Below are 14,477 nucleotides of genomic sequence, written 5' to 3'. Positions count from 1 at the left end.
TTTGCCACCTCTTTTGTCATTCCTGTTGACTTTGAAAGGAAAACATGCAGTCGGCTAACAATACTGTCACCATTTTAACAGCTACTTTTCTAGGCATCATTTCTTCCAGGAAGTTTTTGCATGAGCATTACAGCATGGAACTAGTGGCTCAAGAGCCACTATAAAACATTTACAAAAAAAAGGGGGGTGGGAGGGAAGTGACCCCCCTATCTTACCTATAATAAAAGTTGTCTAAACTCTAAGATAGCAAAAAACAAGTTATATTTGGACATTTTCAGCTTTAGATCACCCTGTCATAATTAACAACACAGATTTTCAAATACTTCCATTCAACTAGTTAATCAAGGATTTAATAGTCTGACTCATTTGTACTCAGCATAGTATATTCTGATAGGAAGGTAAGTTTCAGAGACAAATCTCTGCACCTTCACATCTCAACATGAAAGATTTCAAGGCAGAGTTAGATGTTTAATACTGCACTGATTTGTTTGAGATAATACATATTAAAATTTGTGTACCTCGCAGAACCTCTGTGTCAATCCTGTTCAGCATTGGGCTTTCCTGAAAAAAAAGGCCTTCAGGTCTCGAGAGATGGTACTCAATGCAGAGCAGAGGCTGCCCAGGAATCCTACCTAGCCTTGATATGCCATCCCAGTTTCTAATAGTTCACAACATTTCTTCACATTCAAAAAACTGCCTTTGACTCAGAAAAATAGTAGGCAAGAGCTGTATGACTACTGAAGCTGTGTACTGGTACTGAATCAGCACTGCTGTGTTCAAATAGGATCACAGAATGTTAGGGGCTAGAAGGGACTTTGAAAGATCATCTATTCCAAACCCCCTGCCAGAGCAGGATCACCTATTTCAAATGCATCCTCACCAAGGCAGAGCAGAGAGGGAGAGGCAAACCTCTCTGGACCTACTAAGCATACCCATTCTAATACACTCCAGATTGGTGTTTGCCTTCCTGGCCACAAGAGCACACTGCTGGCTTGTGGTCAACCTTCCATCCACTAGGACTCCCAGATCCTTTTCTCCTTCAGTGCTCTCCAGGTAGAACTGAAGATCCTTCTGGTGCTCAAATAAAGACAGGTTCTTGCATGTAGGAAATAACAATCAAACAAGCAAGGGCAGGACACAAACAAGCATATGGTTTCCATCACTGAAAAGGCTGAAACATCCTATCCACATCCCTCAGTGTTGTTTATGCTGCAAAACTATTATACAGGTAACATTCTTCAGTGACATCAAAAAAAATCCAGAAGGGAGTCAAAGATCCTAAGTTTTCAACAAAAAATCCTTAAATAATTTTTCTTCTTTTGCTAGTAGAACACAAATATTACCCATGTGGCCAAAGTTTTCATTAACTAGTCACACTTCTGACCCATTAATGCAACATACAACATTGCTGATAGCAATGAGACAATACTGTAGTATACAAGAACACCACTAGTTTGTTTTGAGAAGGAAATCAAGGAAGGTTCTTTTTTGCATTTTTAATATATTCCACTACTTAGATTGTAGAAGAGGAAATAATTACAAGTATTAATGCTTATATAAGAGCAGAAGTCAACGAAAAAGCTTTCGTAGAAAAGTATTAAGATTCCTAATAATAAAAATATTTGCAAATTTAATTACAAATGCATTTTAAAAGCAAAAACCTTAATTAAGTACATCAGCGTTGGTCAATATTGACAGTGCTCCTTTAAGACAAAGTGACAATAACACCCACTGCATCTGTGGGAACATCTAAACGTGTAGTGTATGTACACTTATCAATCAAACTATGTCAAATATATAAAGTGAAGAAGCAGTATATACAATTTTGAACCTACACAAAGGTTATAGTGGAAGATCAAGTAAGAAACTGCTAAAATCTTAAGGTATTAAGTACTACTGATTTCATGCATTTGTTCCACAACTTGCCCTAAAATTTCATCTACTACATCAATATCGTAATTTACTTGCTGCAAGTCTAGATCAGGCATGATGGTAGCCAGAAGTTGTCCAACATTCACTCGAAGAGAGCGTAGTTTCAGGCTGTGAAAAAAATAATTAGATATGATTAGACATGTATGAATTTTTAAGTTAAAGTACACAGCCCTTTAACCAATATTCTGCACTGGAAAGGCTCTATACATGGCTTCCATAAACCAATAAAGACCTGATCCACTTAAAGCTGCACCAAGGTAATTTCAAAATTTAACAGTTTTTCAAAGCTGAGCCTCTCAAGATTTGATTTTGAAGGTGTGTATATTCTCTTAGTATCAAACAAATACTAAGGCTTAAACTGAATTCTGCCTTTCCCAAAATGCATCAGAAATATTTCAGAATGCTTTTATTTAAAAGTTAGCAAATCAGCACTATCCTTTATCCCACAACACATTTTTATTTCTTAAAACAATATTAACCCCTGGTATTTTTATATGTTTAGAAGCACAAACTACTACCTACTATGCAAATCAAAGAAAAGGCAACAGGAAGTAGTTTGTCCAAAGACTGTGAAATATGAAGAGGAAATAAGAGTTATATCACAAGGAAAATGCTATGCCTTCCCTTTTTGCTTTCTTTCCTGGATTCCTTTTCTGTTCTCTTCATGACTGAATTGCTTCCAAATCACTCATCCTTTCCCTTGAGCACTTCCTTCTACCATCACTTCCCTTATCACCTCCAATAGCCAGTCTTCATAGTGCCATCATATCCCAATAACATTACTTAAAAGTCCTGCACATACTCATTATTTTAGGAAGCACAAGTCAGATGCTGTAAGAAGAAAATTTAACACTGGCAGATAAAGGGGAAATTGAACACAGGGTTGGGGCGGGGGGGGAAATCAGATTTCAAGTGGTCTGTGGAAGTCATCCAGTCCAATTCTTCCTCCCCTCCAACACGCATTGAAAGCAGGGTTAATCAGATGATGTTTCTTAGAACCTTCTTGTGTTTTTAAAATCTCCAAAGTCAGATTCCACAATCTCCCTGGGTCCCTTCTACAGAATTTGATTATCCTCACTATGAACACTTCCCCCCACCCTCTAGTATTTAGTCAGAATTTCCCTTGTTGCAGCTTGTGTCTATTGCCTCACATTGTCACTATGCTCATAAGAAACTAGTTTCATCTTTTCCACACTCTCATTAGGCAGCAGAAGAGAGCAACAGGATTTCAAGGTAACCCACTCCATAAGGCTAAGGCTATTTCCTTCAGTTTCCTCTTCTATGTCAGCTGCTCTAGGTCTCCACCTACCTTGACAGCCCTTTTGTAGACTTGCTGCAATATGCCACTGTCATTCACGTACCAGAGAGCCCCAAACTGGACACAATAGTCCACGTCTAGTCTCAGAATCAGTGGCCTCAAATTGCTGGCTAAACTCCTGCCCATATAGCCCAGCAGGCACTGGACTTTTCCGCCACAAGAGTGCACTGCTGACTCACATTAAACTTTTAGTCCACCAGCATCACAAGGCGCTCTCCTACGAGCAATCTACAGCTTGTTTACCAGCATGGGGTATTTCCAACACAAGTGCAGAACTTTGCAGTTGCCTTTGTTGAATTCCCACAAGGTTTCTTTCAGCCCTTTTCTCCAGCCTGCAAAGGTCTCAACAGCCCCCCTACCCTCCAGAGTATCAATGATTCCTGCCAATTTGATGTCATTGTGAATCTACTGAGTTCATTTTGCAGAATCATCTAGGCCATTAACAAAGGCACTAACCTTTACTGTTGATATTGGTCAGCAGTCCAGCTAGTTTTGAGATCTATCTCCTAGTCTACCTATCCAAACCATACCTCACAAACTTCACTATCACGATATTATGGCAGTCCACATTGGAAGCTTTGACAAAATGGAAGGCCCACAGAGCTGGTCATTTCATTGTAAAAGGCAATGAGGCTCCAAATGCACGATTTGCCCTCAAGTAAATCCATGATGGTTGTTCCTAATTACCTTGACTATCAGGGTTTTCAGGTGGTTTCCAAGCAGATTTCTCCATGGTCTTCCCAGGGACTGAAGCTACACTGACCAGCCTGTAGTTCAGATCTTCCTTTCTGCCCATCCTAAATATGGACATGATGACTCCCTTTTTCCAGGCATCAGGAACCATCACTGCCACAACCTTTTGGAGATAGCATTCATTGCAAGGCCAACTTCATCAATTAGCCAGCTTCCTCTGATGAAGCTCAACTGGTTCCATAGCCTTTGCTGAAATGGTCCCTTTATTCAGTCACTTCTTATTACAAGTAATGAACACTTCCCTCACCAAGATTACCACTTGGCTCTGGGAGCTAGCAGCCAGAACTCACCAGTAAAAAACCCAAAGTAATGATGATACTCAGTACCTCAGTAACTTGTGCCTCTCATACCTCATGTTCTGTGCTACCAAGCATCTGCTCCACTGAGCAGCAGGCTCCCACTTTTTTAGTAGTTGCTGCTACTGTGCTCACAGGTGGTCTTCTGGTTGTCCTTCATCATGCCTTGCCAGTTTTAGCTCCAGCTGAGTTATGGCCTTCAGTTCTATCCTACATAGCCAGACAGTGTGCCTATACTCCTGCTGGACTGCTCATCCCTGCTTCCATCTAGTACGTAAACTTTTTTTGTGTGTTTGATCTCTCTTTTAACTAAGAGCTGCAAGCTCTCTATTTTTAAGTCTAAACCCTTGCTTAGTTCAAAGATACACTCTGGATACAACCTAGTTCCATAGGATTAGTCAGCAGCAAGAAGTTCTTACAGGAAAGGTAAGTTTCAAAACCAAACCCAAACTCTTTTCCATAGAGTACTATTGATCTACGAAAGAAAAATGGAATATAAAAGTGAAGTTAATCTACACAGCATAGGCTAATGATCACTCTCTTTCCTGCCTCCTTTCTCTCTTTCCTTTTTCTCAAAGCTGTATCTAGAAATTGGGACATGTTTTGATATTTCAAGAACTCTCAATGTGGCATTCTATTGTGCAATGTCCAACCCCGCTCAAAAAAACTCACACCTAAATCATTAAAAGAAATTAAATAAATTTCTTTAAAAAAATGTTACTGAGTTAGGAGTCACAAAAGGCAGTTGAAAAGAATTGCAAACATCACATTTTATTATACGATTATCACACATGACCTTCATCAAGACATTTCAGATACAATCAGCCAGCCAAAATCTTGCTTGAAACAATCTAGGAAGAACAAAATTGATACCTTTCTCCATCAGAAAAATTTACAGATTCTTCTACATTACTGGTGGTAGAATCATTTGCACGTGCTACTGCTTGCGGAATTGAAGCTTTTAACTGTGCAATTTCCGCTTTAAGTTCTTCACATTGACAAGCAAGTTGATTTTTTTCCACTTCTAGTAGTTCAATCTGTCAAGTGAATTAAAATAATTTTATCTATCAAATAAAATTGTGGTGGATTGAAATAAGACAATTTACACAAATTTAAATTGACTGCTGCAATTTAAATGTTGACTGCTTTTAATTTTCAGTATGACAACATAGACAAGCTGCTTTAAAATGGCCAACTGTCAGCTGAACCAGTATGTCTGTGCTCCCTCTAAGCCCGCTCAGTCTTTCAGTGTTGGGACTAGGTGATCTAAAAGATCTTTTCCTATGTAAACAATTCTATAATTCTCTTGTAGTCAGACACTCAGAGCCCTGCAGTCTCTCTCAAGTTTGCTTATTTCTGTCTATGGAAGAAAAAAAACAAACCAAAGGCTCCTAGGCTAGTTCAGCGTTTCTTCCTCCTTTTAGGCAGCTTGATTAATTAGTGCACTGAACTATATGACACGTGTGCTAAAACTGCTAGGAAACACTCAAAACCCCACTAATTTTTAATTTGAGGGATTATTACCATTTTAACAAACATACCTCACTTTTGTATCTGTCTCTTTCAATGCTGCACTTGTCCAGTTGCCTGAAAACATTGTCCAGTTGCACAGCAATCTCATCTACCTCGCTCTTACTTTCACCATCAGCACACTTGCTGCATTCAGTTTTTAGGTTCTGGAGGGTACTGCATTGTTCCTTTAATTTTGCTATTTCTTCTAAGGCCTGCTCATAGCGAGCGGTCACTTCGGCCAAGCTTTTTTCATGAATGTTTTCTTCTTCAAAGAGAACTGTCTCGGTTGACTGATGGCACATTTCTTTTTTTACATATTTATTATTCATTTCCACAATCCTCTGCTCCAGTGTTTCTATTTGTTTGGTTAATACTTCGCATTTGTTTTGGTACCTTTCTTTTTCTTTGTTTACGAAATGCAGCTGATTTTTCAGTTCATTTCCAAGATCTACAGATGGCTTAGAAACATCATTAACACTGTGCTGTTCAGTTTGCATCTCTGCCCTGGGAATTGGAATATCAGTGTCATCTTCCACCTCTTCCTTTTTTACAACTAAGTTTGGGAGTTCTGTCTGTGTTGCTGAGGTCAGCTGTTCGCTTCTTGATTCTGGAGTGGCTTCACTGCAAGATTCTCTGACGTCACAGTTTTCTTTTTGCTTCTCATCTTGATCCAAATTAATACATTCAGTTTTTACTACAGGAGTAGTATCAGGATCTGCTGAAGGCTTTGGAGTACTGCTCTCCTCTAAAATAATGACGTCTTCATCATCATCATGGTTGTTGAACGTTTTGTCATTTAATCGAGGTTTTTTTAAAGACACTGGTGTCACACAACTAGGTGTCCTCCGTTTAAGACTGAGAAGCAAGATATAAAGTGATTACTGTATTGCTCAAATACTGCAAAACCATTTGTTTCAAAGTAAGTGTAGTGTTTCTATAAGTACTATTAAAAACTACCACTCGGTAACTAAAAAGGGATGTCTCCTTACATAGTATTTTAAGACATGCAGCCAGAGTAAATTCCTTTCCTGTAGAAATGAGTGGCAGAACATTTTGAAACAGACTCTGACTCAGTATTTGCAGGAACATCCTTCCTGCACCTTAACTAACAGATGGTAAGTACAACATAAGTAAGTGTGGTTAACGCAGTACAGTCTTTTTCTAAACAGACAAACCACCAATCAATTTTGCTTGTTTGCACTTCACAAGGCTTCCAGGTACCATTAATCATATTCCCTAAAGTGATGTATGAGTTTTAGCAGCTGTCACCTGAAGACAAGAGACTACACCAAACACCGTAATTTTCATTAGCAAGTTACTAAACTCAGAACTAAAGATGAAATCTACTTTGTACAGGAATACTAACCTGTTGTCAGAATCACAATGAGGTGAAGATACTGATCTACTTAAAATAAGGATAGGTCTTTTTATAGAAGTATTTGATGTTTCTGGTAAAAGTGATCTTGGAACAGCTTCCTTTCCACTGACAGCTGTGAATGTTTTGAAGTCTTTACTTGAAGAAACGGGTGTTGTTTTTAAAAACATTTCATTACTTATCTGTAAGATAACGTTAGTTAAGAATGAGAAGAAACAGACAGTAAATTCTTCAGAGTAGGTTTAGGCAGTTCTCCTAACTACCTGCCAACACTGGCCAACATTTTTTTTTTGTGTACTACAATGATGTCTTTGAGCCAAGCTCAGTACTTTACATTAAGAAAGACTAAATATACTCCATGTTGCAAAGCCCAGCTTTCTTAAATTCACAACTGCAAAGCCTCTCCCCCCAAACTCTACTGACGTATGTGAAAGCATTTCATTCATGTTGGTTTAAGACATAGAACGTTAGAAAGCAGCAAGTTCTAGATCACAATTAGATTTCTGACAGATTTTTCAGAGGACTTTGAATACTGTACACCAGCTGCACACTCCATGCACAGATCTATTGATGTCAGAAAGCAGCTTTCTGAACACACAATTCTTTCTTTAGATACAGCTGGTTTAAAGTACTGTGTAGAATCTCAAGCAAGGGCTTTTCCCAAGCTGTATCTCTGTCTGAAGTCTGATCATCACACACAGCAGCCATCTATGTTGAAACTGCTCATAATTAATTCCGTTTGTGCATGTGCTGTTTTAACCTATATACTTCATTGTATTAACTTTTCTGCCATTACTTTTACCCAAGTACAAAAGAAATTTCTAAAAGTAGTGTTGTTCATTTTAGACAATCTCTTCTTTGGACACCGAATGATCTTAGGTTAGCACTTTGAAAGCAACTTAAGCTAAATCACACTTGGAAAATCTGATTCTGAGTTACAGTACATTCTCTTAACTCAACCACGTTGATTTGCATCGGAATTTAATATGAATGCCTTCTTGCAAAAGTACAGCTACAAGTCTGTCTTATACGAGTGACTGAGATCCAGGACTATTTTGTGAGAGGGCTTTGCCCCTCCCAAACTCTAAGTACTACATAGAAAGCAATGGTGTATTTTCAATCATTGGACTGCAAAGATAGGGGATTTTTCCTTTGCTAATACTGACCATAACCTTACAGCCATCAAAACAAACCAGGATTTTAAACTACTCAGTTGGCCACTAGCTAAAGCAAACTCACTCAAAGCTTGACCTAGTCAATCAAACTGCATAGTATTGTTGCCAGCAGAAAACGACTACACAACCCAAGTCAATTTCCTATCAACTTCAGGAGTTACCTGGTGGCTGTACTCCAGACGCTTCTTCAGTTTTTCCCTGTCTCTGCACAGCAGCAAGGAAAAACAAATTAAGAGCTTAGATTAAAAAAGGTGATTCATTGCAAAACCAAACCAACCTCAAAAATCTAAAAAGCAAACACAATAGTCCTTATCTCAGCTAGATACAATAAAGTTCTAATGAACATGTTCTGATTTACTGAATGTTCTGAATGAATTCAGAAACCAGTACTGCTTAAATAGTTTAGCTTCAAACAAGTTCTCTTAGATTTATTTTGAAAAATTGAGAAAACCCCCAAACTCTCACTTCTAGAATGCCAGCCAGCAGCAGTTAAAATTACCCAAGTAGGTTTTTTTTTAATACACCTTTATCAAGAATCCTTGTAAATAAACTGAGATATTCAGCTGCTTCAAGGTGGACCTTGGAAAAAAAAAAGTTACATAGGCAAGGTCTCCTAACAAACCTAGTAGTTTGCTTCTCTTACATCCCAAACTATCCTCATACTGCTTACCTATGATGAAACGATGCCCCTCTTTAAGAGCTGTACTTGAACACCAATTGCTGCATTGCTCTTCTTAGTTATTAAATGAGAGGCTACTTTCATTATGACTTAACATAATTTTTACTTAAAAGGCCAAACTGGTATTAAGTCAAAGATAGAAATTTGAATATAATGCCAACATGCTAGTAACAGAGAAAAGAGCAGTGCTACTCATTTATTCACAGCTATGATCAAGTCTTTATTGCAGAGCACTATTCTCTGGCTGGATATATTCCTGCAATTATACCATAGGTGACAGAACCGCATAACTATGCATTTAGTTTTCACATTCCTTTTCTAGTGTTAAGACACTTAAAAGTCTCTGATACTCACTTTTTTTTGTAAGTTTTCTCATATGTAGGATGTATTAGATCATCATCTTCTGGTTCTTCTGGCACGTTACAATTCCTAAGTTAAGGAGTAAAAGAAACACCAAAAATACAACAAAACCCAACAATTAAGCAAACCACAACATGACAGAAATATCCATGCTTAGAGTGATTAAATATGAAGTAAAAGCAGTCTTTAGATATTCATTAGAATCCAAATTTACCGGAACTGTGGGTCAGGGTTCAATGAGCAGTACCACTTTTCTGGCAAGTGCTCTATTCCATCAGGCAGCTTTCGCCATTTCAGACATGCATCACACTGTACCCATGTCTGATCAGGCTGTTTTCTGTAATGGAAAAAAATGTACAGAATATTCACATGAAAAGTTCATTTTCATCACTGAGTGTAAAACAGTAATGACAGTATGCAAAATTCTTCTATTTAGAATGATACTCACTGTATCTCCTCAACTGGCAAAGCTAAAGGATATTCTTCATTTTTCTTAGTTTTCATTTCATTCCAGTAATCATTAAGCTTTTCTCCTAACGCAGCTATTGTAAGCCTAAAAAGAAAGTGGGTTTTTTTTTTGAAAGACCACATTTCATAATCAAATCCTAGCACAGAAAAAACCTTACAGTGGTCTCCTCTCACAGGTAATCAGTGATAGAACATGACAAACATAACAATCAAGAAATTCCAGGGAAGATGGGACCAGGGCCTGGAGAATAGATCTTATGGAGCAGTGACTGAAGGAGCTTGGGCTGTTTAGTTTGGAAAAGAGGAGGCTGAGGGGAGACCTCATTGCTCTCTACAGCTACCTGAAAAGATGTTGTAGAGAGGCTGGTGCTGGTCTCTTCTCACAGCTAATTAGTGATAGAACAAGAGGGAATGGCCTCAAGCTGCAACTGGGTAGGTTTAGACTGGACAACAGGAGAAATTTTTTCACAGAAAGAGTGGTCAGGCATTGGAATGGGCTGTCCAGGGAGGTCGTTGAGTCACCAACCCTGGATGTGTTTAAAGATTGTTTGGAGGTGGTGCTTGAGGATATGGTTTTGGGGTGAACTTTGTAGAGCAGGGTTATCGGTTGGACTTGGTGATCCTGAGGGTCTTTTCCAATCTGAATGTTTCTGTGATTCTGTGAATAAATATAAAAATATATAAACACCTATATTTCTATTTGTGCAATAGTAAGCTTTTCACTTTTAGAAAACCCTGGAAATGAGTTGTTGGAAGTTGTTTGTCAGCAAGGAAATTACTGGGAATGAGTTGGAGCACAGGCTAAGACTAAAATCAAGACCACTCCATGTGAACGTACAGTGCAAGCCCTGAAACTATGTCACTAGTTCAATTTCAATCATAGAAGACACAAACACAAAACTACTTCTGTCAATCTAGTACCCAGCTGTATATTTGACTGATTACCCTGTAGATCCATTAACTTCATGACTACTCTAATCTGATGTACAACACTACTCCATGGAGACTACAAACATATGATCACTTTAATGTAGTATAAAGTCTGTCTGCAGACTAAGAGCAGGCCAGTCTTATGCTTGGTTAATTTTTAGCTGGATGTTTCCTGATCAGGTCTCATTGGGACAGTGCAATGACTACTAAAGCTAGCATACACAGAAGTGAGCAGTGCCAGAAGAAAAACAAGCCCCACAGGTGAGAGAGATTTAGACTGCCTCTTGTCACCAAGCTGAATTTACCTCAGAGTAAAGTGGATGGGTAACCAGAGCCTGAAAGTTAGCCCCTCCCTGCCTGGCCTATTTCAACACCTATACCACGACCTCCCTTGAACTAACACAAATGTTTGTGCAGTGAATAGTCTGACCTAGAGAGTTTTGATCTAGATAGCTCACCTCTGAACACAAGTCATCAAATTCTGTGCCAAAACCCACAAGTGCCACAGGGGCAGAAATGAGCAGCAATGCATGGATGGGATCACATTGCTCTCTGAAGGGGGAAGAAGGCAGGTCGGCTTATACTGATCATAAAATTACAGTATCAAATTTTATGTTCTGATTTGGGCTCCAATGTTAATTTCTAAAAATCTTTCAGAAAAACCTTTATAAAAGGTCTTTAAAGTGTTGTGTTCCTATGCCCACATCACAGGAGTTTTAATTAAAAGGAAACAAATGCATTAAACACTCATTGGGCCAGCCTGTGGAAACATAGTACAAACCCTGGTCAACACAAATGACTATACTATGGCATCCTAACTCCTTCTCCCCTGCCAAGAGAGCCATTAGTGCCATTGGACAAGAAACGGTTCAGGAAACATCTGTATTGAAAAAAAAAAAAAACACAAACTATTTTCCAGTTTGACCAGTTCCCTGATCTGCTTTACCAGGTATTCTCATTAATGGCTTTGCTAGCACAATGGTGGTGAAAACACTGGAACTGCTTAAAGCTGGCAAGATCACTGAGAAGAGCAGCACAAACTGCTCTTACCATTTAAACACGCAGGCAGACTGAACTGCATTGGCTGTAGCAACTATCAGTCTCGCTGCCCTGCCTCCAGAGGGCTGGCAGTTCAACAGGCAAGTAAGATCAGATTTATCTTTCTGTAGCCCCTCAATTGCTGCAATTAACGCCTCTGTTTATTACAGCATGCTGGGTTATCTTTATATGCAGACCTTCATACAAATTGTGACAGTTCAGATGGCCAGCGGAAGCTGAAGCACAACAGGCTTAAAGGCAAAACATGCAGCTTGAAAAAGGTAATGACTTCTCCTGACAAAGTTTACCCCATCCAAGTTTGCAAGTCAATGCCCTAAATTTCTAAGATCACACTGAAAACAAGCGTCAGGGCACACAGAAAGAAAGAGTCTTTTCCTTCAAGTGCATGTGGTCAAAGCACCTATAATAAAGGACAGAGACAAACCTTACTGACAAGGGAGGCAGTGCTAAGAATGAACCTGGTCAGTCACATAACTGATGAGGACAACTGAAGTATGAAAATGTTTATTTTTTTCAGTTGGAGGAGAAGGAAAGAGGACAAGCAGAGACAGTCATAAAACCTACCCAATTAGCATTAACTAAGACAACAAGCAGAAACAAACCCCCGTCAGTCAGATTGTTGGACTATTAAGAAACTGCAAGCAAACTGGGACTCGAACCTGAGGATTTTTAGAGTGGGTCAGTGGAACTATGCCAACTGATGAGGCAGTGTAAGGGCATAAAAGGAGCTGGTTGCATGTAAAACAGGTTTTGTCAATACAGTTGTGTGGCTGAGCTCTGTACCTGATCACTGCATTCTGTCTCTCTACATAATCTCATTCTCTGTCTCATGGATTTGTGTATGGCAAGGACTATGTGAGTGCACACGCAGTTATCAGTGTAGGAGCATGTAGAAGACCTGCCAAGCAGGTAAAAGGGCCTGGGGATCCAGGGAAGGGTACCAAGAGGACAGAGGGGCTGTGCTGCTACTCATGGGAACCACAAATGCATATGTGCTTGTGAACTGCCATGTATGTGCCCTCACTGGTGAGCTTTAATCTCCAGCAGATGAAAAGCAAGAGGAGACCTGGCTGGCTGTGCTTTAGGCACTCCTACGTACAGATGCACCGTTTGTGGCAGTCTGTGTAACCAGCCATGTCAGTGTCCTTTATGCATGTCTCTGGGACCTGAACTCAGCTTCACTACTGGTTGAACCTGCAAACAGGAAAGTGCAAAAACATGTGTGCCTCAGCCTAGGTGGAAACACTGAGTTCCCAGGCTGGGCTCCAGTGGCTGCTGAAGGAGGTGGCAGTTCCTCATATCCCTTAACATGAAGCAACACAGAAAACAGCCTTGTCATCATGAAAGGGAAGTAAGTAAGACAAAGAGGAACAATTCTCAGGATTTGTATTCAGGAAATTCGTATTCTGGACAGTTTTTATGCCTCAGCCTGGAAAGTGCTTACGTAATCCATCCCCTCTAGCCTTTCCTCCCCCATACACCTCCCACAATGTCATCACAACTGACTCACAGCAGAGCAGTGTAAACAGACTAGGAAATTCACCTAGTTCAAAACCAATTATAATCTTTGGAAATTTTAAATCAGACTAGATTCCCAATCCTGTTCACAGTTTAACTATAGGAAATACCACACTAGATACTGACTGATGGGATGATACAGGTAAGTGAAAAAGTGGCAATCCTGAATTAGAAATAAAAACTCAAAGCAAAGCAATGTCCCAAATCACTGCTGCCCTCAGGATATCATGTATTTTAAATGAGCTATCAGGCAGGAGAGAATTTGAGGGCATCCAAGTTCTTTTAGGAAAAAGAAAAGAGCAGAACTCAAATGTATCCAAACCAACTTTTCTCAAGAGTCAAAAAAAAAAAAAGTTAATAGGATTCATGTATTGAAATTTTAGTTATATGCCATACAAACATCCACATCTCACCAAGTTATTCTGGGTTCATTTTACAATTAGTGAGCATTAAAATTGCAACCAACCAATTTTAGGGCACTTGCTTTAAAATGATGCATGTGATACTCCAGATTTCACTGATTGCACAATGAATGCAGTACAATTGTTCAAATCAGTCATGCAGTGTAATGATGGAACATAAGTTTTTATCTTGCTACTTAGAAAAGGAGAAGCCTTTAATATCAAGTATTCCACAGTGAACAATACTATTCAATAAAAAGTCCACATAAAATTGTACGTTTACCTGTATTCATTTGTGTAGTCAAAATCTTGTTTGTTATGAGTTGGTTTGAGGAAGTTGCATTCAATAATCCCAACGACACCAACACCCATGTTGTTTGCCTGTAAGAAATTAAGATTAGGAAAAAACAACATATATTCTATGTTAATACTGCAAGAGTTTACCTGGGGTAATTAGAAGCTCTAGCAGGTAAAAAAAAATTTCTGTCTCATGACTCCTATCAAAGAGGAAACTCTAGACACAAACTCCCAAGAGCACGATCCTCCCTCTGTTCCACCCCTCTTTCTGTCCTGAAAAAATAAGCCTAGGCCCGTATTTTGTGTATCAAGCTTAGTTTCAAAAACAAACATTGAAACAATGCCATGTAATACAACTTTTAAATGCTGCCAAACTAAAAAAAAAAAAAAAAAAAAAAAGTGTT

The 14,477-nt window shown here is 39.0% G+C and overlaps 1 protein-coding gene across 1 annotated transcript in view; it reads right to left on the bottom strand.

Annotated features, from left to right (window-relative positions):
• Nucleotides 1-1,646: 1,646 nt before the first annotated feature.
• MORC3 (MORC family CW-type zinc finger 3) overlaps nt 1,647-14,477 on the bottom strand; it is a 29,811-nt gene continuing 16,980 nt past the window's right edge. The window contains exons 9-17 of the mRNA XM_054391327.1: nt 14,060-14,157; nt 9,849-9,953; nt 9,615-9,737; nt 9,395-9,469; nt 8,523-8,565; nt 7,178-7,368; nt 5,841-6,666; nt 5,173-5,336; nt 1,647-2,040 (exon numbers count right to left, since the gene is read on the bottom strand). Coding sequence (XP_054247302.1) covers nt 1,887-2,040; nt 5,173-5,336; nt 5,841-6,666; nt 7,178-7,368; nt 8,523-8,565; nt 9,395-9,469; nt 9,615-9,737; nt 9,849-9,953; nt 14,060-14,157 — 1,779 coding nt within the window. The 3' untranslated portion in view covers nt 1,647-1,886. The remainder of the gene's footprint in view (nt 2,041-5,172; nt 5,337-5,840; nt 6,667-7,177; nt 7,369-8,522; nt 8,566-9,394; nt 9,470-9,614; nt 9,738-9,848; nt 9,954-14,059; nt 14,158-14,477) is intronic.

This window comes from Indicator indicator, chromosome 1 (assembly GCF_027791375.1).
Source record: "Indicator indicator isolate 239-I01 chromosome 1, UM_Iind_1.1, whole genome shotgun sequence".
Taxonomy (NCBI): Eukaryota; Metazoa; Chordata; class Aves; order Piciformes; family Indicatoridae; genus Indicator; species Indicator indicator.
Note: the sequence above shows the minus strand (reverse complement) of the source record. Positions and strands in the feature narration are given on the sequence as shown.